This window comes from Falco biarmicus, chromosome 3 (genome assembly GCF_023638135.1).
Source record: "Falco biarmicus isolate bFalBia1 chromosome 3, bFalBia1.pri, whole genome shotgun sequence".
NCBI lineage: Eukaryota > Metazoa > Chordata > Aves > Falconiformes > Falconidae > Falco > Falco biarmicus.
The window spans coordinates 18,459,974-18,487,590 of NC_079290.1; the positions used below are offsets into that span (position 1 = coordinate 18,459,974).

General features: G+C 44.2%; 1 protein-coding gene across 1 annotated transcript; it reads right to left on the minus strand.

The window, feature by feature from the left end:
• Positions 1 to 13,869: 13,869 nt before the first annotated feature.
• NTAQ1 (N-terminal glutamine amidase 1) lies at positions 13,870 to 27,616 on the minus strand. Its single transcript, XM_056331387.1, has 6 exons — positions 27,378 to 27,616; positions 26,602 to 26,701; positions 26,062 to 26,112; positions 23,940 to 24,088; positions 23,488 to 23,612; positions 13,870 to 14,306 (listed from the first exon to the last, which is right to left on the minus strand). The coding sequence occupies exons 1-6, from the start codon at positions 27,449 to 27,451 to the stop codon at positions 14,173 to 14,175; spliced, it is 633 nt and encodes a 210-aa protein (XP_056187362.1). The 5' UTR covers positions 27,452 to 27,616; the 3' UTR covers positions 13,870 to 14,172.
• Position 27,617: the final 1 nt, after the last annotated feature.

Sequence of the window (27,617 nt, forward strand, 5' to 3'; positions counted from 1 at the left end):
TTTTGTGGCAGTGGAAGAATATCCCGGACAGAGTTACTGTGTCATCATACCTTGAAAGAAATTGAGGTCAACGGATCCCTTACTTCTAGCAAAAACAGCACTCGTGGAGCTCATGCTCATAAATCTGTACTATCTCAAAGCACAGGACTGTTGCCTGGAAGAGATCACCAGTGCTCACACAGGTCTGGTAGCTTCAACTCTGCCTTGTAGCTTATGAAAATGTTTTGGGTTTTTTGGGGGGGGTTTCTGGATGTGTTATCCAAGTGACTTTGTTTATCTTTTTTCAGTTACAATTGCATCTTGGATAGTCAGGACTGCAATGGTCTGACCCAGGTTCCTGTTCAGAGGGAATGCAGGTAGGACCCCCCCTGAAGGGACTCCCAGTAAATTGGAGAAAAGCAGTTGAAAAGGCAAATGACATGCATCTTGGGTTGGAACAGGAGAAGTTATGGTAGAACAGGATCACTTGCCTTGTGAAAGCTATGCCAGCTATGAAAATAAGCCCAAAATGCAGATGCTTTGGTTTTAGTCTCATTTGCGCTGTCAAGTAAGGTGTGCTTGAGTGGTTTCATAAGTCTTTTTGTAGTTATGCTATGCCTCAGGTCTATAGTTAGAAGGTTGTATCCCCAGACACAAGTCTTCTCACATCAGGGCCAAAACACAGCACTGTACTAGCTACTACGAAGAAAATTAACACTATCCCAGCCAAAACCAGGACAATGGGACAGTCTAGAAGATCACCAGAGCCTTTTAAACAAGGAGATGAGAAAGCTGCTGCTAAGACACATTTCTTACTCAAACTTCCTTGAAAATACTGAATTCTACTTATTTTAATAGACTAAATCCTTTAAGAGGAATACTTCATCTTTTTAGGAATATGTTGGGTGGGTTGGTGAGGTCTGTCTATACTTCTTCCCATTTTCATGTTATTGCTGCCAGTGCCTCCATCCTTTTAAGAGTGCTCAGGGATAGGTGGTGAGGCAGCCTTAAGCATGGATGAGGTCCTGCTTTGATCGATGAACAAGTCACCCTGTATAACGCCTTGAAGTGCCCTCACTGTCTGTCTTAGTCTGATGAAAAAGCAGAGTTTGGGCAAAAAGCATTTTGAAAACTTACACAACAAAAATACTAAGATTATGACTCAGCTTTGCCCCAACTTTCCTTCATCCTCAATTCCACTGCTCCGCTTTACAAGCGGTGTGGGGTGAACCCCAGTCAATCGCGTAGGGGGTTGCTTTATTTTTGACAAAACCTGAGCTGTTCCTGTCACCAAAACTGCAGAACTTAGAGCAAGCTGTTTTCTAAAAAGCTCTATAAATAACTTGTGTGGGTTCAAAGGCCCTCCCTAACCTGGAAAGACACCAGTTCACCCCTTGCCATTCTTGATGCGTAGTATACTGTGCTTTTTAGTAGAAAAGAAAAAAGATGTCTTTTTAATATGTTTTTGTTGGACTGTTTTGGTCCCAGCCAGAACAGGCCTTGAACACAGGAGGCAGCGCCCGCAGGTTGTGCAGCCAAGGTCGCAGGTCCAGCCCAGCTCCCTGGGGCTGCTGGAAGCAAGGGGCAGGACAGGGGAGATGCCCACTCCCCACTTCACAGATAAACAAACAAACAACCCTGCAGGGTTTGTGTTTACAGACACAGAAGCCCAGTCAGTGCAGGAAATGAGACTTCCTCTTCTTCATAGCATGCCGTGAATTCTGACTTATTTTAACAGGGCCTTTGAGCATTGAGTTAAGCTTATTCTTACAGGCATGTGTTTTTATTCGTGAAGTATATAACAAATGATGTCTCTGTGGGTAATCTCTGACGAGAATGGTGTGTGTGACTAACTGTCAGCGATGGCCCAGAAGCTGCCTCACACCCTGCCTGCACCCAGCGCTGGGCCAGGCCGTGGTGGGCGGCAGTTTTGTTTCCTCCTCGCTTTCCCTCCACAGGCAAAATTCACACTTTTGTGAGGGGTTTGGCTCACATTACAGGCCACAACTCTCTTCCCCTCCTTCCTCCCGCAGCCCAGCCTGCAGGAAGAGCACCAGAGGCAGTTACGCGCTTGTGAGGCTACAACCAGGCTTAACCTAGGGCAAATGTCCAGCCCGACCATGATCCAGCTTAAGCTGATGAGGTCCTCTTGGGTCTGGTTGTGACTGAGCAAGCGTTTAAATGCTTTGGTAGGTTGGGACCCAACACGCTGCGGCTTTGTCTTCCTGACACCAGGTGCCTCTTGGTACCACAGTGATCGCTGGTCTCCTTGGGGTTTGGGTCACCCTCCTCAGCAGGGCCCGGTGGACATTTTGTCCATGGGTCTCCCACCAGAACCTGGCCACAGTTTTCAACACGGCTTATCTCTTAAATTACTTTCTCCCAGTCTTTTTCTAGCTCCCCCACTGAAGTGGAATTTATTCTTTCTTTTTTGGATATAGCTGGAGGTGTAAATCCAGACAAATATAACTCCTGAGGGGGGATCAACCTGTCCGTGCCATGGCTCAGCAGCGCCTGTGGTGCTGCTGGTATATATAAAGCAGCCAGGCGCCTTTTTAAATCTCTGAAACTGAACTAATTTTATTTGGGTTTTTTTCTCACTTATAGACAATTAAGTGGTTCTCCTTTTACAGAGCTGGCTCCTGGTGGTAGGTAGAAACCTACAATCTTTCTTTTACCACACACTTTTATATTTAAAGCCCCTATTTTTAACCCAATGGTGGGATTCAGGGTTAATGCTCGTTAGATCTGTGTCTAGACAGTTGTGAAAAACAGGAAATGAATTACATTATAGTACGAAAGGAGAATTTAACCTTTTCTCTCCTCACTAACACATGTGACTGGGGAAAATATGTTACAGCAGAGTATTTTGGAAAGTTTAAGGAAGTAGAAAAATGAGAAGAAAAGCTGGGTTTCCACAAGGCCTCGTGGGAATTATTTCACAGAAAATAGAGAGCCAGACTCTGCCCTCAGCTACACCCAGGCAGTATTTTTTTTCCTCTGGTCCCTGCAGAAAAGTTGCAGTTTATTATTCCCTGCTTATGCCGAACATACAAAAGGGAAAAAAGGGGGGGGGGGGGGAAGCCAAGTTAACCCATTTCTCACACATGCATGTGCATGTGCAGTAACTGCGAGAAAGAAGCTACCACATGCCACCTGTCCCCTGACACATGAGGCCAGGCAGAGCAGGTTTGTAACAGCACCTTATGCCCCTTCTCCTCAGGCCGCCAAAGGCCTCAAGGCCTTTTTTTAATATTTGCAAGTTATTTACTCTTGATTTGAATTAGAGACTGCAAAAATGCGAAGATCCCTCACTTGGCTGTTCAGGAAAGTAAGAGCCCAAAGGCTGGCTGAGCCTGGGCGGCAGCACAGCCACACCACTCTGTCTGCTAACATAAGGGTAAGACTCAAGTTTTAAAAGACTCTTGCAATGAACCCAGAGCGTGAATTAAGCCTGAACTAGTGCAGACAACTGGTCTGCTCGGAAAGAGGTGGAAAGCAGAAGCCTGGGTGCTCTTTACCCACTTTCCCTCCCATCCCCTGCAGAATGGCTGCTGTTTGGATGCAAAACACACCATGATCAAAAGCAGTATTAGAGGCATCTTCAATACTGCTTCTGAGCTCTTTCCTCAGACACCTAATGTGCCCCAAATGGTGCATTTTCAAGCCTTTCTCAAGCCCCTAGGGCCCTAGCACAAGCAAGCCACCGGAGGCCCCAGGAGGCTGCACAGGCACTAGGCAAGTGCCCTACTGCACTGCAGAACCACCTGTCTCCCACCAATGGCTGTGTCTCCCTCTGCCCATGCCCACTTCTCCCCGAGGATGCTGCGGGCCCTGGTGCCCAATCCTGCTTGCATCCGCTGGAGACAGCCCTTACCCAGCTGGGCACTATCGCAAAGACCCTGTTTATCTTGTGCGCACAACTTGCCTCCCTCATCTGCAACTCTCTGCTGGAGCCAAATGTTTACACTCACTGCACATGCTGTCAGCTGGCCAGAAACATTAGTATCCCCGTGGCAGAGCAGCAAAGCCTTCCCAAGGATCCTCTGTGCTGCTCAGCCTGGGCTCCGCTCCTGCCCTCTGGGGACCCCCGCTGGCTTCAGTGGCTGCTGGGAGCATGCAGGAAAGGGATTAGGTCCTCCTCAGGACTGTTTATTTGCTTCACTTTATCATGGTTGCTTTTAATTTTGAAGGCGCATGAATACTAAGTGTACAAGTCATCGGAATAATACTGTAGCTAATTTTATGGCGTCTTTAGCGCCATCCAAAAAGAAAAAAAAAAACAAAACAAAAACCCAACAACAAACCAACTCCCCCCACAGTGGAGCAATCTAAATAAAGTTTTTTAAGCAATACAATATTTGCCTGTATAGTTGTCAGTGTTTCCACTGCTAGTTTGTCATCCTAAAGGAACCAAGCTTTGGCACAGCTTACGATAGAAAATGTCATCTTTAAATGTCACCAAGGGGGGATGGGATGGAATGGGGGGGCGATGTCAGTTAAAATCATTAGAAGTGCAGTAAAGTGTTGGCCTAAGAGCCTCAGAAACGAAAGGGCCTTGATTTATCCAGATTTACTTGCCCACACTTGTGCCAGCAAGGGAGGGAGTGGAGCAGGAGCCCTCACAGCCCTTACCCCTGGCCAGGTAGCAGAAGCCAAGCTGTGGGTCCTCCTCAGGAAGAGCCAGCTTCTAACGGGAGCAGTGAGGATCTAATTTAATGCCACTCGTCGCTAATGCTGAGGGGTGCTTAGCATGCATGGAAGCCAATACCCACTGCAAAACGTGCTGCTGTGAAAGAAGCTGCCTATATACGTGTGTGCAGCCATACAGACACACGGTTAATAAAAGCAGCCTTTCAGAAGGCTCGATTCTGTAAGGAAGGTCAATAATTTTCTTGTCAGCAGCAGTGTTGCTTGAAGGAGAGGTTTTAGGACGTGGCTTATCCTGTGGTAGAGAAGGAATGTTTCTGCATTAATCATGAACCCATTTTCTTTTTTTCATTAATATCTTCTGCCTGATGTAAGTATAGCCTGCTTGACAGTGTAACGCAGCCAGAAATGGTGTCTGATTTATGGAGGAGGTGGAAATCTGAATAGAAGAGGATACAGCTATTCCATGGGTCCTCAGTTTGGTCCCTCTCCATGAGCACGCATTACCCCTGAGGTCTCTTGGTGTTGGAAACTGACGGAGGAACCACAAAGCTCCTCTTGCCGGCCAAGGTGGGTTGCTATTACCCTCTCAAGTATTTTAGGAAGCCATTTTTACCTCCAGCCCATCCTCAGGTTACCAGATGAACTGCATCAGCTGGGACCTTGCATTGCACTTAATATTTAATTACCCTTTGCCCTCATTTTATGTTGGAAGTGAAACCCTAGCTAGCCTGTGTGCCACAGCACTTCAGTATTTTATTACAGAAAGCTCAAAACAAAGCTTCCACTTGTTAATCCAGCCATACTAATGGCGGTACCACTGGAGCTCCAAAGATCATTCTCCAAATGCTCTTAAAAGCATTAAGCAGCAGTGAGAAGTAGTTACATTATTTGGGAGCAGGCTCTACTGTACTATGCAGGCAGGGCAGAGGACCTTACTGTAAGATACAACTATGGTATCTCATATGAGACCAAGTGACAGTGAAAATGGTAATGCCTCTTTTGGACCCCACACATGTGCTTTTGTCATATGTCAGGCCTCAGATGTCCTCAACGCTGGACAAGCTCCACATGTGGGTTCTTGCCATGGACTCCACCTGCTAAGCCAGGGCATTTGCTCATTGAATGAGTACAAATAATCCCCATTTCTGAGGATTTCTGTAAACCCAGCAAGCATCCTGAGTGGGGTGGTAATGTCCTATCACCTCCACCACCTGCATTGCCCCTGCAGGGAGCCAGCAGCAGGGAAGACACCATGGTCCCCAGCAAGGGCAGGGACCTGCAGCCAGGGCTGGGCTGAGCCATTCCATGGCTGCAGATTTCCACAGTGGTTCAAAGCAGTGAGGCCACAGAGACCATGGGCAGAAAGGTTTCACTCAGGCTCTGCAGCCATCAGGGAAGACAACTGCTTCGCTCCTGCTCATGCAGCCTTCGGCAGCAGCTCGGAAGAGGCTGGGGCTTTGCCTGCATGCATGGATCCGACCTCCAGGCACAGTATGAGCTTAAAGAGGCTGGCTGCTGGGGGCACCATGTGTGGGTCTCCTCTGATGGGAACAGAGCCCCTCACTTGGCCTTTCAGATCTCAAAAACATCCAAACTTTTTTTGTATTATTATTTAATAATTAAGTTAAAGGAGATAACAATCTTGCTGGTAAAATACCTCTGACAAATATGGCAGATAGGGCACTGCAAAGCCCCTCCAAGTCCCTTCTTCCCAACCTACTGCTGGGAATGAGGCAGGGAGAGCAGCGTGCCAGTGCCCCCCAGCCGGCAGAAAGGCTGGACCCCCACAGCCATTCCCAGCACTGGTTATTTTGCACCTCAGGACAGAGCTGGTGGGGCTCTGTTTGCTTTGTAGCAACTCCATGGAACCATGCATTTTGAAAACAACTCCTGGGCAGATACATACCTTAGCATATTAAAAGGTATTTTTAGTACCTCTGGCAGAGCAGATTAAACTCTGCTTTCAGCTGTACTAGACAACTCTATGGACTTTTCTGGCAGCACTGCATATTCATACCGAGGTAGCAGCTGGTAGAAGCTACTTGACTAAATAGGTGCATTTATCTCACAAAGACAAAAACACAAGCACAGATAAACACTGGTGAGCTTCCTGACTTACAGTGGGATGTATTTTCTTCCTAGGAGAGTGACTTTGCCTGATAAAACCTTGAATTGCTGAAGAAACAGCATCACATAGCAAGGAAAAAATACTCTGAATGTCGCCTCCTCAATTTGTGATGACTTTGTTTTTGCACTGGTATAAATATAACTGTGACCGTTTCATACAGCAAAGTGCTCAGTGATGACTACAGTATAAATAGCTGAACTGATTACACTGGCTATAAACAAGGACTGGAAACCCTTGCTTCACCCCAGCAGTTAGAAATGGTGGAAGCAGAGGAGGCTTTACAGCTAAATGGTTAAAAGCCGCAACAGAACATTTTCTCGGGATGGCTCCAAGCGTGGAGCTGGTGCGCTGCCATTTCAGCAGCCAAGCAGCCAAGCTGAGATGGTGGGAAGCACGCCACCACAATTGCATACTAAAAAGAAAGGAAGGCTGAGATAACTACCATCTTCATACTGTGTAGGCCGTTTAAAAAAATAACATATAATGATTCCTGCCTTATTGCAGTGTTTGGGTTCCAGATATAGCCTTGCATGAGAAGGCCAGTATGACACTGAACCAGGCCAAATGAGCATTTCCTGCTTTTAAGTAATATTATGTCAGGAATCCAGCTCGTCGGAAACACCCTGCTCATCTCCCTCTGCACCAGCACCAGACACTCAAAACGAGCTTCAGGTGAGTAATGCCACTTCACGTGAACTTTTTGAGTGACTGTTCACAGCTCAGGTCCTTTGAATGCTTATTTTTATCACTATAAAATGAAGCTCGGTATGCCCCATGCCTAGGAAGTGGCTTAGCTCACTCAGAAACTCAAGGACTCGCCAGAGGCCTTAGATAACTAAGTAAGATTTGTTTTAGCTGCCCTCAGTATCCAAGGTATTTCCTACTGTAAGTATAAGGAAACATTGAGGATACTTAAGCAACCATATTTGTTTATCTTAGGTCAAATGGGAGAGATTTTCCAGAACCACTATTGCAGCTGTGCTTAACGTGTTGAAAGGCTGCATTTGTATAGAGTGCTTTGCTCTGACTCCATGATCATAAATGAAAACCTTCACTGAGAGCTGAGCTCCACGGTGAAGTGTGCACACAGCTGCAGAGCAAACCTGAGCAGATGTCTCCAGACACTCTCTCTCTGTGTATACTTCGTTAACCTTGGCCTCAGCTGGGCCAGCTCCTGCATAAGGAAGAAGACAGAAGGGAGAAGAAAATCACCAGCATTCTTTCTTTCAAATTTATGAGTAGGTAATTACCTGAAGAGAGACAGAAGTCCAGAAAGGTTTCACACCAAGAAGAGATGAGATTCTCCAAGCCTGTGAATCCAAAGTGTCATAGGAGGGCAAATCCACCAAACCTGGAGCCATCGAGCTGGGTGATGCGCGAAGTGGCACTCTGCAGGTCCTCCCCTCCAGCAGTGTGACTTGTGCCAGTCACAGGGGACTGCCACCACCAGGGTCATGGACTGTGTCTTGGTAATGGTTCTGCAAGGCACCTGATGGAAGGTAATAGTGACTACTGCAGGGACATGGTGGGATTTTCACGCCTACTTCTTTTCCCCTGGTACAGCTTTCTCAGGTCATTCAGTTTACAACCTGTGTTTGCTGAAAAGACAGGGGGAAAAAACTACAAAACCCAAGAAAATCTGGGCCAAAGTCATTCTAAAAAAAAGAAAAGTGGACCCCAGAGACGGCCATTTTACAGTAGATGTTTGGAGAGCAACAGTGCTTCAGAGTATGCACGAGGCTCCAGCTGGACAATGAGGGGGTGAAGAGAGGAGGCCGTGCAGGTCAAAATGTCCCAGCTGGAGCTCTCATGCTGGAAACCGATTCATACAAATGCATCCCGGTGCCTCCCAGCCTCCTTAACAGCACAGATCAGATTGCAGCAGCCCTGGTACCTAAATTTAGCCTCTGAAGCCCATAAATTGATAGCAAAGCAATTAGTCTGATATTCTATACACACACCCATTTCAATAGAGATCGTGAAAGCTGAACACATCTCCAAAAATTGGTAGGTGGTTTGACCATGCTGGCATATAGCCCTTGATGTGTAGAAGGGACTTGCACTGACATGAGAGACTCAGGTAGTCAAGGGCAATACGTAACCCATTAGCCGCAACCTTGCAAGATACAGTTCACCTCTGCACTGCTGTCAGAATTATTTTTTAACAGTAACAGCTACTGGCAGGGCCGAGCATGCAGGAGCCAAGCGTCTCAACCCGCACATCCACCGAATGCTGACTGCTCTCTCTGCTGGCCAACTGAGAAATGGTATTTAGTCGACAGACCCGCTCACATACAAGTTTGCAAAAATGTGCTGACCATGCAAATGCATGCCAGAAAAAACAGCTTTTTTTTTTCCCCCCCCAAAGTCCCAAACAAGCAAATAAAGGACATTAGTTATCAAACGAACTATATTCTTAACTAAAAAGCAGCATCAAGAAAAGAATACGGCGGAGATGTGGGTGTCCTATCTCATGTTGCAGCTTATTGCATCAATAGCCTGATGGAGGCAAGAGGAACTACCCTTGAAATAGGGTGTCCCCCCACTATGAGTATAAGACTATCAGGATGTTGCCCTAGGATATCTAGAAGTAAAAGTCTTGGAGAATTTCCAGTGACCAACAGAATATAGAAGCCAGGAGGCTGTGGGGTTGTGAGTAGCTGCCCTAAGAGCAGGGTGGGTTCTCCTCACTTTGTTCAATGTCTCACTCAAGGGTGACCTAGTCCAAAAAGCCACCACTTAGGGGCTCTCAGCACATAAATACTGCCATAACTGAACAACAGAAAGACCTCATGGTGGGAAAGGAGGCTGAAAGGGAATGGAAAGCTAAGCTGTACTAAGAAATTGTAGTGGAAGTGAATAAGCAGCACATCTTTGTGCTGGACACACTGGGACATCATCTGGACACAGGGAAGATTCACATTCTCAAGAGCTACAGATAGCATGGAGGTGAGCACACGCTGATCCTGCTGTGCCAGTGTACCCCAGCAAATCAGCCCTGCAGCAACGTCAAAGCTTGCATATTATTTCATATCTCATAGCAGCATGAACCCAGCTCCCCTGTGTCAGGGGGTGAGGCTCTCCCTAGAGCACAGTTTTGGTTGGGTGGGTGGCTGTACCAGCCACCGTGGAGCTGTACCTGAGGACCACCAAGTTGTGCTGTGCCGTATGGTGTACCCCCTACGTATGTATGCTCATGGTATAAAGTCACTTGAACCTTAGGTGCTTCAATACATCAGTGATCACAGAGCTGACAGTTCCCGATGCCTGGCTCCTCACCATCAGCTTTACAGTGCCAGTTCTTTGTACTTCTGACATACGCTGCTTCTGCAGGTATGTGGCAAAGTGGCTCCCAACAAACTTTGCTTTTCTGTCTGCAGCTTCCCGTGGTGCTCAGTGACTGAACCTGTCTGAGGTGACAGCTGAAAGGTTAAACACAGCAAGTTCCCCAAAACAGTCAGCACAAGGGTTAACTGGAGAGAGAAAAGAGCAAAGAGGAGAGGGAATTCACTTAGTCCCTCCCCAGGGCTAATCAGCATTAGGAAAAGGGCTGTTCCCTGCTAATTATGGTGAAGGAAGTAGCTCTTCTGGGCCCTCGACGTATTCCTTGGTGTATTCCTCAATTCTTTCTGGTACCACACCTTCTACAATGGTGATGAAATGCCACAAGGCTTGAAGGGCTACAGAGGCAGCACCACTGTATCAACATCCTCAGCACTGAACTAAACAATTATCTGGCTTTTACCTATCTCTCTGGAATGACAACTTTTAACAAGAGCTACAAAAAGATCGTTAATTATAGCAAAGCTATCATCACACACACCCAGCCTGCTATATGCAAAATTAGGCGTCTGTTCAGAATGATTAGAGAGAAAAAGGACTGTCTCTTCACACTGATTTTTTTAAAAACGTGTATATTCTGAATAATGGTTGTGACTGTTTTCCATCTTAACAGCCTCAACCCTGAAACTAGATTAAACCAGGCAAATTCTTGTGTCTGAGACTCACTAGAGGGAGCGTGTAAATGGATTTCAGGCACCGGAAACCAGCTGAGAGCAGCAGCTCAGTGTTTAAAGCAAATGACGTAACTCAAGTAGAGAGGGATGAGAACCGAATGTTCTGCAACAACTTAAAGGGTCTGTTGAGCAATGCGCAGGAACTGTGTGTATGAGATTCAATCACATACTTGAAAGATAAAAAGTGTTTAACACAACCTGTTAATTAAAAAATTGGATCTTTAAATTCTCAGGTATGCTGTTGTCTAACCTGGGCAGTGCGTGTGATGCCTGGGGCACTGGGTTAGCATCTAGATAGAGCTGAGCAGACAAATTTGTGCTGCTGTGCACATCCACAACCAGTCTTGCCATCACTCAAAAAGAGTAAGTAACATCTTCACTCATTCAAAGCATGCCTGCCACATCAGTGTCATGCAGAAGGAGCCGTCATTTCACCCAACCACCGAAAAATCAGACCTTTTACACTCATGTACCTGGTTAAATCCAGAACTGCCCCCTCTCAGAAGAGCTCTGAGCACCAGTTCATCAGGAATCCAGAGTTTCGTATCTCAATCTCTCCTGGTGAATCTGGTTCACAGAGGCAGAAACTACAGACCAACTGTCCCACTCTGCAGATGAGCACCCCAACAACTGGCCTCCTACCCAAAGTCCATGCCAGCATCCAAGGAATTCCTGCGGTAGCAGCCTACCTGCATAGCCAACCAGCTGTACCGCACCTAGCAACAGAAAGCCTTAAGTTTCTACAGTCAGCCAGCCCTTACGTCACAGAAAAAAAAGAGATGTCTGGACGAAGTGAATCAATCCCACAGTTGTTCCATGGTCTGTCTCTGCTGTTCATGTGCTGAGTAAATTCTCTGGAACTGGTGGGAGATAGAGTAATAGGTATGTAATATGTATATAACAATACACCTGTATAGCAGTAATATACATATAAGTATCTTTGAAGTTTTTGTATTGTTCTGAACTTAACAAATTAAATGATCCCTTAATACTTAAAACCATTACTGTGCTTTTCCTCACGAACACTGAAGTCAGTCACAAATGTTTATTGGAGTCACAGTCCCAGTAGGTTTCCAAGGCCTGATGGGATAGAGCCCTGAGCAGCCTGATCTGACCTGATTTGAACAGGAGATTGGACTAGAGACTGCCTGAGCCTTCTGATTTGAAGAATCAAGTCACCAATATTCGAGTGAGCGGAGGTTATCTTTATTCCGGCAGCGCTGGGTGCATGGGGGATCGCTCCACCAAAGTCATGCACACCAAGGGAACCTTTCAGCCCTCTCTTTACACAAATCACTTGTGACTATTCATTAACTTTCTAGGAACTCATTAACATATCTCACACTTGGACAACTAGCACATTCCCATTCAAGGACCTAGTATATCTTCAAGTTAACAACATTAACATATTTTGTGCCTGGACAACTAGCACACTCCCATTCAAGGACCTAGTATACTAATCTTCAAGATAAAAACATTAACATATCTCGTGCCTGGACAACTAGCACACTCCCTATTTCACCCATTCAAGGGTTTAGTGCATCAACAATAAGGGTCTCCTCAGATAAACATGAGCACACCGTTCTTTAAATAAATCATATATGGCCCATTATTCATTCCTCTCTTTTCTAACAACTATTGTAAATTCTTTTACAACTATAAAAAATCACTATGCCCTATGATCATTCTTTGACAGCACCAAACAATTCACTTCTAACCTGAATTATTCTACCAGTCTGTGATTGTGTGATATACTAGTATGTAAAGTAGAACAGGCCCAAAACCAGAGAATTAAATACCCCATCTTAATCTATTTCTGTAATCCCATGTTTAGGGCACTCTTCTAAGATGTGGGAGACTGTGCTCCAAACACCCAGTCAACATAACAACTTTCCTGGGTTCCCTGCAAGGATGCAGCGTGGTACCACCTCTAAGGAAATTCAGCAGCAAGTTGATATGGAGAAATAGTGTGAAATGGGGACAATGGACATCGATTGTGATTGTATATGTCTGCTCAAGGAATGTGGGTATGGTGACTAGTCATGGGTGCGGTGTCTGGTCACATAGGCACACAGCCTTGAGGAGACGCCTACAGTTTTGAGGAGACGCCTGCCCTTCTTCCTCTAACAAAAGGGGCTATTTTAAAAAAGAATGAGAAAAGGATGAGAGATATTCTAATGCTATCTAGAGGGAGGGAGTGCTAAGTCTCCTTGCTGGAGAAGATCGGATGGTCACAGGATGGTCACAAGAACATGAATCACGTACAAACCTGCAAGACCACCACATTCCAGGCAAAGGACTGATAAGCTAATTAACATACGAAGCGGGGTTTAGGTAACGAATATGTATAGGCGTTAATTGAATATTCATTGTTTTATTGTATAAATGTGAGATGGTTGGTCACTTCGGGCATGCACGCTTGTGGAAGAGCGATCCCCCGTGCATCTGCGCGCAATAAACATACCTACTTTATAACTTTCGAGTTATAGAGTCTAATTCCGCACGTCAAAGTGACTCGGTATGGGGGAGGCTTTCTCATTCCCTTCCCCCCAGCCATATGTCCCTACAGATTTCCTTATACCAGCAAGAGTGGCTGTCTGACCTCATGGCAAACCAGGTCAAGGAGTTAAGAAGTAGAAAAAAACCCGACCAATTTCACTTCTTCCTGTCAGTTTAGCTTCCTGCCCTGGCTTACCATGGGGCCAGGCAAATGCCAAGTGCATGCACATGGGGACAGGTGAGAATGCACAGCCAGCCTAAGAAGCAAACCCAACTGCAGCTTCCAGCAGCTGTCAGCACTAGAGCGGTTTAACTGAAACGGCAGGCATTTAATTCTCCCCTCCTACAGGACAAAAACCTAGATACTTACCAGGTTTTACATAGTGCTTGGGAGTTCAAGATCGTACTACTAAATCTGTTTCCTCCGTGGGTCTGACCTTTAGGCTTCTGCTAAACAAGGCCTAATTGATAAAGGTTAGTGACTACACTGAAAGGCACCATCTATTGCATCAGTGACAAAAATCATAACATAAAGAAAATATATTGTATCTCACTTCTAAACTGTGGGGACATGTAGCAATTTGAGCTATGTTGTCCAGTATTTTATGCATGTATTTTCATACAGTGTGTAAATGCTCTTTTCACTTTGGGCACAGTAGATGGAAAAGTAATATTCTTATGGTGGGATGTCTGCCTTCAAGCTGACGTTAACAAACAAGTTCATTCTTCTATTATCAAAATAAAAGTTTTTATTCAGTTCATGACATTTCTGATGGGGTATTCTATTTTCCCAAATACTTATTCCATGTACAGAAATGTAAACCATAAATAAAATGTAAAAGCAGCAAACCAAAACACATCCACTTAAAAGAGAAGCAGGGAGGACTTTTGTTCACTTCACTGTCCTTCCAAGGAATAGCTGTAATCAGTGTGTTTGCCAAATCGATGCACAAAGTCTGGAAGGGGGAACACTGAGCCCCATCCCACTTTGGGATTCATACTGATGAAATCATCCAAGTTCATCTTGGAGTCTGAAAAAGGACCAGAAAAGGGAAATACTTAAGTTCCTGATGCAGCTTTTGTAGCACAGGTACACATCCATCCAGAAAATGCCCCCCAAACCCTCTTTGATAGTTCAGTTCAAAACAGCAAAGAGCTCGTATCACACTTTGTGAGCAGCAGTCCAGCCAGATTCTGCTAATTGTATGGTGCTATGAAAACATCTATTTCCAGTCTCTGAAGTGTTGCTTTTGCTCCAATCCCTCTCTCTGCCCATGGCAATAATCACACTACCAGATCAGTAAGCATCCTTAGTTATCAGAAACTAGTAGGCAAAGGGAAGAACAAGATTTTTCCCTGTAACAGCAGCCTAATGCAACAGGTGCTTGTAGATTTCCTGCATTCACACAAATCTGATTACTCAAAAGCAGGGGAGACAGTGTTCCCCCCATTAAGTTCTGAACCAAACTCAATTGAATCAGCTTTTGCACTGACTAGAGAGGAAGTGGATCAGAGCAGCAGGCAGAACTGGAAGTTGCTTAGTGTCTCAGAAGTCACTAGCCCCTTGGCAATCCCACAATTTATTACTCCCCAGACTACTGATACAGTGAAAAAAACCTAAAACTCTGTTGCAGACAGAAACTGCATAGATAACAGAAACATTAACACCGGAGAAAGAAGGATGGGTGGGAGCTTAGCACTTCGAGAAGGGACAGTTAGTACTGATGTAGATGAGCTCAACAAGAATATAAATAAGGAGCAGTGCTAACTGCTAAAAGAAAACAAACTAGGGTAAAATAATTGTGGTAGTAATAGATCAGCGACTTCCTACTCAAATGGCCCCCACCCCAAAGAAGGTGGATCCCAGGGATCATGCTGATATAGATTAAAACCAGCCCAGTGGGCATGTATTAGCTTGACACACTTAGAGTGGACAATAAGGAAGGACGAATCGTTAGCTAGCAGATGTTTTAAGATAACAGAAACTAAATAACAAAGACTGCTAATGTATGCAAAGATAAACAAGAACTTCAGGTAACTGCCCAAGAAGATGAAAAGTACATCTTGAAGAGGCGCCAGAGGGAGGAGATTCTGAATGTTTGGAAACCGTATGTATATGCATGAATTTGTATAATAAATATCGGACTGCTTGTTGAAACGGTGTGCAAGTTAGGAGGAGCGATCCCCCTTGCACCCGGTGCCGCAATAAACCTATCTGCTTTATAACTCTCCTCGAGTTGTAGAGTTCGATTCCGCATGTCACTACACCATTAGCTCTGTATTTGCTTTCCCCCCAGTCCTGAACTTTGTCCTTGCTATACACCTGCTCACTGCAAGGCCAGAATGTGCATACTGGAGGAGGAAGCGTCTGACACAACCCAGCCCATAGCCTAGAGGGATGCTCAGGTGAAGAAGGGCAGAACAAAGGGGTTTGATGTTGGGGTTTTTTGACTCCTGAACCACTGAATGAAGTGAATAGTGAATGCTGTACCACTTTTCTAAAGGATGACGCACCTACGTTTAGTTAAAGTCAGGAGATGTCCAAGGACCCTTATTGCAACATGACAGATGCACAGACTGCTAAGTCCTTGGGTTGGTTATCTTTAAAAGGGACATTTTGTCTTAGATTCCTGTTGTACATGCAATGTGGCGAAGATGGAGACTTTAAACATGATCACTAAGGAACAGAGTCTGCATAGAGACAACTCCTCAAGGACATTGTCCAGGCACAAGATATGTTAATGTTGTTAACTTGAAGATATACTAGGTCCTTGAATGGAATGTGTTAATTGTCCAGGCACAAGATATGTTAATGTTGTTAACTTGAAGATATACTAGGTCCTTGAATGGAATATGCTAATTGTCCAGGTGTGAGATATGTTAATGAGTTCCCAGAAAGTTAATGAATAGTCACAAGTGACTTGTATAAAGAGGGGGCTGAAAGGTTCCCTTGGTGTGCATGATTTTGGTGGAGCGATCCCCCATGCACCCAGTGCTGCGGAATAAAGATAACCTCCGCTCACTCGAATATTGGTAACTGATTCTTTAAATCAGAAGTCAGAATGCAAAAAGGTTACCTGCCATAGTTTCAAGAGAAAAGTAATATTTATTATCTGCTCTTTGCCAGGAGTTCGATCTGGATCTGTTCTGATCCCTGCAGGAGAAGTAGAAACCATTTGTCCAGTTTGTGGATCCCAGAGAGCTCAGTGGCTGGTGCTGGTGCAGAGTTTTGGGTTTAGGTACCTCATACATCCTTTTTCTGGAGCTGGGGAGGTATAAGCTTTGCTGACTTAGAGCCATGCTACTCAGAGGTTTCCAATTCCTCAGTCTATTCAGCTCTGACTACAAACATCTGTGGGCTTGTTTAATGTTCTTACTGATGATCTGCACAAATAATCTTTTAAAATGCCCATTAAAAGAAAACTGGAAGAGAATAAGCTTACAGAGCAGAGTGGGAGAGCCATTGGATTTACTGTTACAGCTTTCCCTCTGTATTTAAGAATTTGACATGAATGGTTCATGTGTACATTTAAGGATTAAGAACTAAACACAAGTAGGCTCTAATGAATGGCTTTTAAATCCATAGGATGTAATTTATTTCCTTGGGAAAAACCTTGTGTCATTAGGCTTACCATTATGGACAGCTAAGCAAGGAAGGGAAGACAATGTTCAGGAATCCCAGGCCCAGGAGTCCCAGCCATAATCTAGCTCCCAAAAGACCTCTGTTTGCACCACATCTACACTATGGCACAGCTCTCCAATTTGCCTGGTCTCAGTTCTCACCACTTCTGAGGCCTGGCCCCTAACACTGTTCTTGTTAACCTGTTTGGATGCTGCACATGGAAATCCTTCTGTCCAGCCAAGCATGGTCCTCCTGCTGAAGTGAGTCTGGCAGAACAGCGACAATTTGCACCTGACTCTGTGGGAATTTAAAATAACACAAGCCCAGCAATTTCCTGTTGTAGCTCAAGAACAATTAGTAGTGGATAACAGCTCTTGCTTGCTAGTAGGCTAGTAAGCTTGTTTTCCAACTCCCACCTTGCCTTCTCCCAGATGCTTTTGTTTTAAAATTAATGTGATTCTTCATACAGTTGAAGATTTCAAAGATCAATAATTCCCTGCTTTATGTGCACTGAGCATAGTAGAATAATAGTTCATAAAACTGCTCTGTGAATGGTAAAGAAGCCCAAATGGGGATTGTTGCAGTAAAGTAACACACACAGCTGCTAGTCTCAGCAACTTGGAAATTGCTGTGACAACGCCTCTAAAAAGTGAAATATTCTCTTAAATTCAGAAGGATCGTGGCAGAGCATAACACAGTCCATCACAGAAGTTTAAGGAAAGGAAAAATTATTTGTAAATTGTTTTAACAAAGCAAACAAGAACATTCCTGTGAAGTGTGGATAGGGTCAGTAGATGGCACCGAAGCAGTATGTGAGCTATCCGTAGGAAAAAACCGTAGTGAGACCTCTCCCGTTTTATTCAGGTCATAACAGTCTTTCTGTGCCGCTCTTGCTCAAGTGCTCTATCTGAATGCCAAGCATGTTATGTTAGATAGACCTTACAGTTTTAGGAAACGGCTCAGGAAAAATGCATGAGAACACCACAAAGTCCTCTTCCTGAAGCAGATCAAGAGTGACAAACAGCAGAGTTTACAAAAGGGACATCTGGATGCTCCAGTTGAGAAACCAAGAGGATTTCTCCACAAAAGCAAGGAGGAGTGTGATTTATAGAACATTTATACAAGGTCAAGAGCAACAGGCTTGTTTATTTATGTATTTATTTTAAGATTTACATTACACTTGCAGTTCTCCTCTGGTGCTGTTACTATTATGCTAGCTTGCATTTGTGCATGCTCAGAGCTAATCTTCGACCAAACCCACTTCATTACACACACTGTCAACAAGACCTAGCTGGTACATTCTGGAATGCTTGTGTAATTTTATATTTTTTAATCAAGTCTGGCACGCACTTTTGCCCCAAGCAGGGATGAAATAAAAGTGCACACACTATCAGATGGCATTGTTAGCCATGATACTTGTGGCTTCTGCCAGCAGTAGTTAGAAAGCAATGTTTCAGTCAAGCCTTGGCTGGGCTCATAGACCTTGGACTAATGGCATAAAAGCCAGCTGCTGAAGGGCTGCTAGAAGTGAGCCAGTCTCAAACAAAGCCTCCAGGATCAGTTCTGCTGCTGCCTAACCTTGGAGGCACCTAAAATACTCAGAAAGTTGGGTTCTTTACAGACTTGGGTAGGTGTCTGCAGCTCTCTTCAGATCGCCCTCCTTTGCCTGAGCAGGGAGAGAAGTTTTTCTGCAGTAGAGTCAGAAAGGCTGTCACTACGCTCAGCTGGAGAACGCTGTCCCCACAGCCGATGAATAACTGACTGGGCAAGTCATCCTGGTCCATCTCAGTGTAAAACAAAGCTCATCACCTTAAATTATCTTTCACAGAAAATGGTATAATTTCAGTAAGCCACTCACAAAATTTAAGTACTTCTGTCCTTAGCTGTACCTTTATTACCTCTATCCTGACTTGATTCTTTACTTCCACAAAAGCTCACGAAGTAAGGACCTGATTTGACAGACTGGAGCTTTATTGTCAAACGAGAGGAGCAGAAGGCCCCTATGAAGTGCATATGAGCTACTTATACCTGTAGCAGTGCTTTCGTCTCTGCTTTCACTAGGATACCACCACCACCTCAGAGAAGAGATGGAGAAAGAAACTGCAGACATCTGCCTGGCCTCTGTCTAGCAGCTTGCCTGTTACATAGATGCGTCATACATAGTGCCTCCAGAATTTCTCAGCTGTCCTCCTCATGCTCTTCAAAACAAACAAAAGTAAAACCCCATCATTACGACTACCAGGGATTTTAATAATAATAATAACAAGAACAAAAAGCCTTTAGAAATCAGTCCTGCCAGTGCGCTATCGAACACCTAGGGAGAACTGAAATTCAAACCAATGCTTTTCAGTGTTAGAGCTGATGCTAACAGTTGTATGTAAGCTGTAAGACCATCTGTTCCGAGTAATTTGGAAATGCACTGTGCAAGCTGTATTTTACACAGGCTTGTAGCTAAGGAGGGCTGATCTCATCAGGACTCAAACTAAGCAGAATCAGACCTCATTAATTTGTGGAGAGAAGACTTAAAAGAAAACCCCAGGTTGGGCTCACCAGCCCTAGGATGATGAGTCTGTGCACCAAATTCCATCTTCTTAATTTTTTATTATTTAAACAAAATACCACACTCACCCCTGTTTTCTTTCAACAGGGGGCCACTGGTAACCAGATGGGACCAGGGGAATCTGCTGCAGCTCAGGTATGCTTATTGCAGCAGAGCTGCTTTGAGGACAGGGCTGGGTGAGAAAGCACTGTCCACCCAGTTAAGTTAGCCAGCTTCTCCTGGCACGCATGGCAGCAGAGCAGAACAGAGGCCAGAGCAATGTCAGTGAGAAACACAGAGGCCTGGCTCTAGGAAATGGCTAGAGCAGAGCCAGCTGCAAAAGGCTGATGCTTAGCATGTGAGTTCTGATGAGATATTGAGAAGTTTGAGGCTTTTTTGTTTAGTTAGTTGGTTTGGGGTTGGTTGGGTTTTTTAAGAAATAATGCTTTTAAAAAAGAAAAGTAATCTAGTCCCAGCTTCAATTTCTTTAAGCATGGACTGGAATTTATGACTCAAGATAAAACTTTTTTTAAGAGGTTTAATTTGCAACTCCATGAGCAGCACAAATACAGTTTAAGAACTATTCCTTTTGAGTTAGCAGTAGGAAAAAAACCCCATGCTTAATTGGTTACTGATAGAGATTCCTCGATTTAATTCCAAAAGGAATTGCATGGTCATTAAACATTTCCCAGTATACTTCATAAAAAAGGCTCCCTGGACCCAGTACCCCATCTTAGCTTCACACTGGGTAATTACATTATCCTACCGATCGTCCTGTTTAGCTTACATTTGACTTAGATACTACAGAATTTCGTTTTCCAAAGTGCTATATTCAGGCTTAGCAGCTGCTCTGCTCTGGAGGAGGCCTGGTCATTAAAGTTTACCAAAAGCTTTAAAACCTAGTGGGAAAAGGAGAACAGTGTATATAAATGTAATTGATATGCTTTAACAGATAGCAAGGTGCATCAACAGAATAGTGCTGGTGTGCTGATTATCTTTAAATAACAAGAGCTCCTGGGCTCGTTTCTTTTTAACAGTACAATGTTCAAACATTAAAAAAAAAATGACTGATACATTTTTTCAGTCTTCAAACATTTGTTTAACATCAAAGACTGCATATAGCAAACAGAAGCTATAGAAAAACCTTGTATACTTTTGTAATTATCTTCTCAAGAGCTTAGGAATTTGGCTACTCTAAACAATAGCAAAATAATAAATCAATAACAATACTAACAATACTAACAATTTGATCTAAATGTGCCTCACAAATAAATTGATACTAAAACAATATGTGGTCAATTCTGTCAGCCATTAAATTGCAGTCACGTCTAACATGAAATATGTAAACAATTTAATCTTATGCAAACACAAATTAACACACAGGGCACTCTATCTAAGTGAAATGGCAAGGAGAAAAAAGTTATCTGCAATGGAATTTGGCATGGACATGAACATTAATACTCCAGGCTCTTCTATGATAACAAAAGGGTTACCACCCAGTTTTCCATCAAGTTTAAAATAAGGTGCTTTTATGCCTGATAAAACTGTGCTGAGACATTACTTTACCAGTCTCTAAAAGAAGAGAATTACCAGTTCCACTTGTTGACAGCAATGCTTTCTAAACCTGTATGTTGGCCTGTAGGACATATGCTCATCTACAGAACTGCATCACTGAAGCACAGGACTTAGATTCAGCTAAAAGTGAAAGCATGTCCTTGTTCTACAACAGACTCCTCACCAAGTTACAGCATTGTGCACACTGAAGCACGCATCATTACAAGATAGCTCAAGTGAATACAGGGAACACAAAAAAATAAAGCTGAAGAAACTAGTACTGAATGAAAGACAACTTGAACTAGACACCCTCTAGATCTGACACAATTTATTTCTGTTATGATCCGGATCTTGAGCCACCTTGTGAATGACCTTCCACCTTCACTGGGTGCGGGGTAACCAGTTTATTTCAGCCAACTGACCAGGAGACCATAGTGTATCAACGCAGAGCTGGAATACTGTGCTCTCTTTGGAGCTCCTCAGTACAAAACCCCCCCCCAAAAACCAACAAACAAAACACTGACACACTGCAGTGAGCCCAGAAGAGGAACATCAAGTTGTTTGGAGCAGGAGAACACGATATTCAAGGAAAGGGTGAGAGAACTGGGCCTATTCAGTCTTAATCAGAGAAGATGACAGGAAGACATTACTGCTATCTACATCAACCTAATCAGAGAACACTAAAAAGATGGGGCCAGCACCTTCCTGGGGGAGCCTGGCAATGGGACAAGAAGCAAAAATAGCAAGTTGGAACATGGGAAATTCTGAATACCTACTAGGAAGTGTATTTTGTTTTTCTTTCTTACCATTACAGTGTTCAAATATTGGAACAGATTGCCAAGAAAGGTGGTGGAATCTCCATCCTTGGAGGTGTTCAAGACTAGACTGGACAGAGCCCTAAGGAACCCCTGTTCCGAGCAGGTGTTGGACTGGATGACCTATGGATGTTTCTTTCAGCACAGCAAAGTACAAAGCAAAGAAATAAAGCATAAGAGGAATGAAGATTTACGTACCTTTCACTATCTACCAACATCACAGACAATCTGGAGGCTGGTTGAGACTATGTGACTACTGCTCATCAGTGATGTAAAGTTCAGCCAAGCAAGACAGATAAGGGGAGAGTTACAGGGTTTGCAGCTGGACTTACTACATCTGGAGGTACACATACACATCTGCAACTGTTTTGAGTCATTCTCTAACCTACTATCCACAATAAATGTTTTCTACTCTTTTGGTTTTAGTAGAATTTCTCCACATTCCTCATGCTTTCATTAGCTCTCAACTACCACAACAACAAGGTTTCCTACAGGCAAAAAGTCCTTGGCACCTAGGAGACTTCAACTAACAGTGAACCGTGAACTACAGTACAGGCATTCTGCACTCACTACACTACCTTTGTACAAAACTTCACCGGAGATAAGGGCCAAGACATAGAATTTAAGGTGCTTCATAACCCAGATTGTCTAGAAAACACCTAAAGCTTCACAATGAAGACTACATCTGTGCTCCTGCCCACGTTCATAATTCATTTCTACACTAGTGTCAAACTCCAAGCTTCCTTAGAAGCCAAAGCAAGGAAGAGAATTAACTTCCCAGCAACTTAAAACCATAACAAACTTGGAGCTAAACATGTTTCTTTGACCGTGCCTTCTCTAACATAAACGCATAACACTACTGCATTATTAAAAAAGCAACAAAACCAAACATGCAGACCAATAACATGAAAACTCTCAAAGCAAAACTTCACCACGCTTTTTGCCATCTGGGAAGAAAATGAGAGAACAAACAAACAGCAAAATGCTAGCCAGTTTGCCAAACACAGGATTAGAATAAGCTGAAGTACTGTGTGGTAAGAATGGTTTAGGCAGCTCTATACAATAGAAGAGATGGTAAGTCTTTACTTCTCTCTCTGCTTGGCCCAGAGGCTATTGTCTAGTTGATCACATAAAAGAGGCCTTAAGGCTTGGGGAAAAATTTGGTGACTTGCCAGTTTGCCTTAAAGCGTCTTCAGGTCCATTTGCCTGGTAGAGAGACCTCAAACATCTTGTGCAGGCAAACCCAGCATGTTGGACAGAGCCTAAAAACATCTTCCTGTCATGATCACCTGCTCTGGCAGGATGGGACCTGACAACTAAAATATGGTCTAATCGGTGTGCTAAAAATGCACTTTGTGACCCCTAAGCAAGTTATTTGGCCTCTTTCCTTCATTCCCTGCTGTAATAAGAGAACAGTATTACTTGCCTCTCATTCTCTGCTCAGTTATGAAGATCAGTAATTAATGTTTGATAACGGTAAATGCCAGGAGGCATGCTAGACTTTACATGTTCAGAAAAGGAAGTGCCAAACACTTCATAGCCCCATTTTTTCCCACATGAAATAATAAGCTAGCTGAATGTGCTTCCAGACACATGTTATGGAAGCATATTTATTTCTTGTGTGCATCATGGACTATATCATTCAACACTGCAAGCAGGAAAAAGGAGCTCTGGCAGCTTACCTGCAGTTTCAATGCAAGGGTATGAAGGAGGAGGTTTCTGCCATTTCCCATTTGCATCTTTCATATGAGATCTGTCAGAAGCAAATGTCTTCAAGTACAAATCTGCTCGAATCATCCTGATTTTCCTAAGTAATAATGCAAAACTGTATCAAAAGATGCATGTATGCAATACTGCATTAGTCACTCAGAACAAGAGCCCTTTCCTCCCATCAAAGAGCATTAATTTCACTAAATACATCAATCAGCAATATTGTGTCAAGCAGTTTTAAAAAGAAACCACAGTAGGAAAGAAAAGGGCTTTTGATGACTAAGGTAAAGAGCTTTAGAAAAATACACAGTGCATTTATTTTACTGGAGTACAGCAAAAAACCTGTCACTACACATCCACAAAAAGAACTTCAACTTTGATTTCATGAAATAACATTCACAGTCTTTATATTTCATGTCATCACCTGTGAAATTCGGGACGAAGGCTGTCATCCAACCTAAAGGCCTCCACACTGTACACATCAAAAGGACACGGAAACGGCAACACTGTGTCAAGATCATAAATGAAGTTCTGCTCCCCGCTGGAAACATGAAGTAGGATAACATGGTAGTCCTGGGAAGAAGAGGAATTGCTATTAGTTCAACAGCTGTTACTGAGAAATTGGCAAAGAGTGAAAAAAATGCTTCCTAACAGCAGAAGCTACAGATCCTTTCTTTAAATCCTGCTTTCTGCCCTTGAAGTATTAAACCTGTAACATTTCTGGCACCAGGTTCCTAACGCCTGTGTCACCTATCATGCCTTTCAAGAAACCTTGGTATTCTCCCTGTTCCTTTGCAGCCTCCTTTGATTTAAGCCCGGACAGCTAAACTAAAGCATATGCTAACACCTAAGAAAACAGTAAATCTCTATCTCACACAAAAGTTGAGTGGGATAAACGTTTTTGTCACAGACCCAGCTCTAAATAAAAGCTCACAACAATATATAATGGTAGCTTAACATTATTTAGCGATCTCTTCTAATAAGAGATGATGTAACTGTTGCAGTAACACAGTCTGTGAATTTCAGTGCCGAGCACTTGGCTGCCAGAAGCCCCCGAAAAAAACAGCATGCAACTGAAAGAGCAGCAAATGGTGTAGTAGCTCTTGAAGCTGGGAAAACATGCCTGTGGGTATAATATCACACTTTTTCATGGTAACTATGTCTTGACTCTTGGGTTATGAGGTGCATTTTTATTCCTTAACTGGTAAGGAATACAAGCGTGGTGGAGGTTTGGAGCCACTGCCATTCCTTATGTTAGGTGCCAGGTACACACACTGCTGTTTTCCAAAATTAATTTGAAGGTAGCTCTTAACAACTTACTAAAGCTTACATTAAAACCACTCACAAAAAAGAGTCTGAAGCACTGTCTTTTGACACTTCCAAAATTAAACAAAACTACAAAGGGACTGGAATGAAAAATATCTTGGGCAAGCTATTTTGCCAGACCAATATACATATACACCTGCATGCAACACTATTTAGAATAATCTGTTACAGAGTATAAGAAAAATTAATCACAAGCTTTACATACCCTAGGACCCACTGAAACTTCAGACACTTCAATCCATGAATTTTTATGAGAAATCCACATTCTGCAGTGACCTTTCCTGATTCTCCTATTCCTTTTTAGACCCTTCATAACACTTGGGTCTCTTTTTAAACTAAACCTTTTTTGTACTCTAAGCATACTGATATTTTGGGAGACAATGAATGATTCAGAAATCACAGAACTTCAGAAGTCTGCAGATTCTGCAGAATTTCAGAAACAAAATGCCACAAGAAATAGAGGGTTTTTTCCATGCCAGATAACTGAAAGAACTCTGTAATAACACGTATTTGAAAGGAATTCTATAGTGGCAATTACTGAATTATATTGATCGATCAAATGGTGCTCCAAAGCCACCATTTGTGAGTCAGTTTAATTGCTGATACCTGGATATATATCTTTCTTGTATTTTTTTTATTTTCTGTCAGGCCTACATGGATATTTTCATCCATCTACTTCTTACAAATACAGACATCTACTTAAAATTCTACAAAGCTGGTAGCCTCAACAATACCCAAATAATAATTTTCACAAATCTGTTATGTACTCTTACTGATGTTAAGGTTTGTCAGGTGTAGATTTTACTGACTGTCTCACTGTTAATTTACTATGCATGGTAAAAAGGAGCACCAAATTTAGGCTCTTTATAAATCTGTGGTAAAAGAATAATAAATATTAATACAAAACTATAGAATGGTTGAGGTTGGAAGGGATCTCTGGAGGTCATCTGGTTCAACTAGGATCTAGGGACACCTAGAGCCAGCTGACTGGGACCATGTCCAGGTGGCTTCTGTGTATCTCCATGCATGGAGACTCCACAGACTCTGCTGGCAACCTGTCCCAGGGCTCTGACACCATCACAGTAAAACAATGTTTCTTTAAGTTCAGATGGAACTTAAGTAAAGATAGTAAAGATGGCTGACACTGCCCACGTCTATTCCTGCAGCTATCAACTATAGAAGCATGCACTTGAAATTACCAAGAGGACAGAATGCCTTACCCAGACAACAGGCTCATCTCCATGTCCTGATTTCTGCTTCCAGAGTGGAATCTGAAAGGTTTAAGTGAATAAATCCCAAGTAAATAAAACCTTTCGGATTAATACAGATTAATTTTGGGATAATGGGTGAGTTTTTTGCTAACCTATCCATTTCATCAGTTTACATCTGTGCTGCAGCCAGAAAACATTCTTGTGTTTTGGTCTTTCAGGAACATGAAGTTAGAGATACTATTCTGGACCACATAATATAATTCTTCTCCTAAACTGACAGATTGCAGGGAAGAATTACCCCCCCAGCTCATAGGGGCATCACGCTTTTTCCCATTGGTCATGAATGCATCAAGTAACTACAAGATCTCACATGGTGTGGTCTGCATGCCTCTGAGCCAAAGCGAGCTTCAAGAGGGTTTTGGACCATGTCTCACTTACAGGTTGGGCTGTGGTCTAAAAGCCTGGGAACATGTGTTGCCTACGTTAGGCTGCGGTCTAAAGGCCCGAGTGTCTCCATAGCTGCATTCAGATCACATCCCATTGACTCACCATCCTCCTATCATTGGATATGAAAACAGCATAAAATTCTTCTAAAGGGTATTGATCCTGGCTCCTGATGTAGTCACAAAGTTTCCAAACATTTTCTTCACTGTAAAATACAACAATTTATTAATTTTTATCCCCAACTTCATTTCTAGCAAACAGAGGTGAGCTGAGGAGCAACACCTGCTGGGACGTCGACCCACATGAACTCCGTTCGAGGCCAGAGGCTCTGTGGGTCACAGGTGGTTTTAAGATAAGCCTCCCAGCCCAAGCACAGGCTGGCACAGCCCACCAGTATCGCTCACCACTCCTGCCGCCCTAACGCCTCACGGGGTGTGGGGTGTTGGAGGGGGGGGGGGGGGGGGGTGTCATGGGTGGAGTGAGGGGCTGTGGGGTGTGTGTGTGAAGGGGGGGCGGTGTCGGGGGGGGGAGGGGATGTGGGGGGAGCTAAGGGTATCTGGAGGGTGGGAGGTGAGTGTATGTCTTGGGGGGCTCTGTGGGGGTGTGGGGGCACGTCTAGGGTGTGTGTGGGAGGGGACACATGGGGGGTGCTGGGGGGCTGAGGGTGTGTGAAGGGTGGGGAGGTGAGTGTGTGTGTCTTGGGGGGGCTCTGTGGGGGTGTGAGGGGGATTGTGTGTCTGGGGGGGCTAGGGGTGTGTAGAGGGGGGGAATAAGTGTGGGTGTGTCTCTTGGGGGGGGCTCTGTGGGGGGGTGTGGGGAGTGAGGGGGTTGTGTGGCTGGCGTGTGGGGGTACCCCCCTGTCCCGCCCCCGCGGCCCTTACCAATAGCAGCTGGTGTAGGTGCAGGCGGGGCGGGGCGGCACCGCCGCCTCATAGGCAGCTGCAGGCCTTGCCATGGCCGGCCCCGGGCGGCGGCGCAGGAACTGCCGGCTACGCCGTCCCTGAGGGAACGGGGCCACCGCCCCAGCTCGCCTCGGCGCTTCTCAGGCGCCGCCGGAGCAGCGGCCTGAAAGTGCGGCAAGCGCAGCCCCTCACGCCCGGAGGGGCCTCCTCAAGACGGGA

What these genes read in the sequence shown, in the direction of transcription:
- NTAQ1 (XM_056331387.1), bottom strand. Translation starts at nt 27,451, where the DNA reads ATGGCAAGGCCTGCAGCTGCCTATGAGGCGGCGGTGCCGCCCCGCCCC. An exon ending in TATCCAATGATAGGAGGATG is followed by an intron (nt 26,113 to 26,601) that starts GTGAGTCAATGG and finishes TAAACCTTTCAG; the next exon opens with ATTCCACTCTGGAAGCAGAA. An exon ending in CTTCGTCCCGAATTTCACAG is followed by an intron (nt 23,613 to 23,939) that starts GTGATGACATGA and finishes ATTATTACTTAG; the next exon opens with GAAAATCAGGATGATTCGAG.